We start from the raw sequence: 1991 nt of genomic DNA, 5'->3' as shown, positions 1-1991 counted from the left end.
CTACTTCAATCCCAACAGTTTGCACATGGCAACCTTAATCTCCTTATTTCTCATGCTATAGATAACTGGATTCATCATGGGTGGGACTACCGAATATATGACAGCAAACACCATATTTGTTTGTGAAGAGGTGTGCAGTATAGGTCTCAGGTAGACAAGCGCTCCAGTGAATAGGAACATGGAGAAAACAATGAGGTGAGGCAGGCAAGTAGAAAAAGCCTTTTGCCTTCCCTGGGATGAGGGGATTTTCAGCACTGCTGTGAAGATCTGTACATATGTAACAACTACAAAGATAAAGCAGCCGAATGCTGCAGTGACACTTAAGGCAAGAAGTGCATCTTCAAAGAGGTATAAATCAGAGCAGGAGATCTTTACCAGCTGCAGGACCTCACAGAAAAATTGGTCCACAATGTTGGAGCAGAATGTCATGGCAAAGGTGCTACCAGTATGAAGCATGACATAGAGAATGCCAGTAATCCATGCACCAGCTGCCAAGTGAATGCAGGCACCTTTATTCATAATCATTTCGTATCGTAGTGGATTGCAGATGGCAACATACCGGTCGTGTGCCATTACTGTGAGGAGCGTGAAATCTGATGTTGCAAAGACTAAAAAGAAATAAACTTGAGTCACACATCCAGAATAAGAAATCAACCTGGTATCCAGGAGGGAATTTGCCATGGATTTGGGGATGGTGACAGAAACAGAACCAAGGTCTGTCAAAGCTAAGTTCATCAAGAAGAAGTACATGGGGCTGTGAAGATGGTGATCAAGAGCTACTACTGAGATGATCAGAAGATTCCCTGTTATGGCAGACAAGTACAAAACCAAGAACACAATAAAGTATGTGATCTGCAGTTCTCGGACATCAGAGAACTCCAAGAGTAGAAACTCTTTCATGGATGTTTGGTTGGTCATTTTCCACCCTCTCACTTTTAAAACTGTGGGATATGGAAGAAAGAAGAAAGAAATCTGTTACTATTGGCCATTCCAAAGAACAGTTAATCTGGAATACAATTGAATTAATCTCATTTTATCTCAATGAGGTGGACAAGACTTAGCTACCCTTTAGTATGCTTGTGTTGGTAAAGGAGACAATCTTAAAAAAAAGAGACTGCCATTTAAAGTTATAAATAGTCACTCTTATGCAGCTTGAAAAATTTTGCTAATCTGGTCAAGCAATATATTAATAATATAAAAATTCTAATCAACTGCTGCAGAAGATTGATTAAACATATTATGGTCGCAGACCAGAAAACAAAAACAAGAAAAAAAATATAAAATTGCAGGAGAATTAATGCAGTTTACAGTAACTTACATCACATCAATTTCCAGTTCTACAGTACTGCTGAAGTGACTTCTGTATGGATGTCAGTAGGGATGTACGAAACGTTTAGGATATGCCCATTGTGGATGTTTTGTAGACAAAACAAAACACCCATTTTCCAGATCCAAAAGTTTTGTATACAAAACAAAACGTCCCTGTTTCGGCTACAAAACGTTTTGTTGTTTCAGACCTCCATTTTGTGATGATCACTGAGTCAGTATCCATTTTGTGTTTGACATATCTTTGAATTTCCCGGCTTCCAGCCTTCCAATCAGTGACCTAAAGCATGGGCTGACCTGCTGACAATTCCCTGCTTGTTCCCCATTGGCTCTTTCGCTTCTTGCCACTCTTTATTGACCCCACATTGGCCAGGGGAAGGGTTGAAGAAGGGGCAAGGGTGGGGGGGAGTTCAAGGAGGGGTTTTCAATTCATTCAGCAAGTTAGTAGCTGCCATTCTGCCTTTCTGCCTCATTGGAGAGAGAGGGAGAGGAAAAACTAGTTTACAGCATTGCATTCCTCAAATTGCCATGATGCCATGCCATTGCCTATGCCTGCCTTGTTGCCAGCCTGAGCCTAGCGTGCTATGGGTACTGCATATCAGCCTGGGAATGGATTCAGGGGCAGAAGAGTGGGTTGGGTGGTAGTGCCCCAATGGGTGCCTGCC

The 1991-nt window shown here is 41.9% G+C and overlaps 1 protein-coding gene across 1 annotated transcript; it reads right to left on the bottom strand.

Moving 5' to 3' along the window:
- On the bottom strand, positions 1-918 carry LOC128330110 (olfactory receptor 14J1-like). The gene has a single exon (XM_053262426.1). It carries the CDS (start codon positions 916-918, stop codon positions 1-3), a length of 918 nt encoding a protein of 305 aa, XP_053118401.1.
- Between the last annotated feature and the right edge of the window lie 1073 nt (positions 919-1991).

The sequence above is a fragment of the Hemicordylus capensis genome, chromosome 6, assembly GCF_027244095.1.
Source record: "Hemicordylus capensis ecotype Gifberg chromosome 6, rHemCap1.1.pri, whole genome shotgun sequence".
Lineage (NCBI taxonomy): Eukaryota > Metazoa > Chordata > Lepidosauria > Squamata > Cordylidae > Hemicordylus > Hemicordylus capensis.
This window is presented reverse-complemented; position numbering and strand designations above follow the sequence as displayed.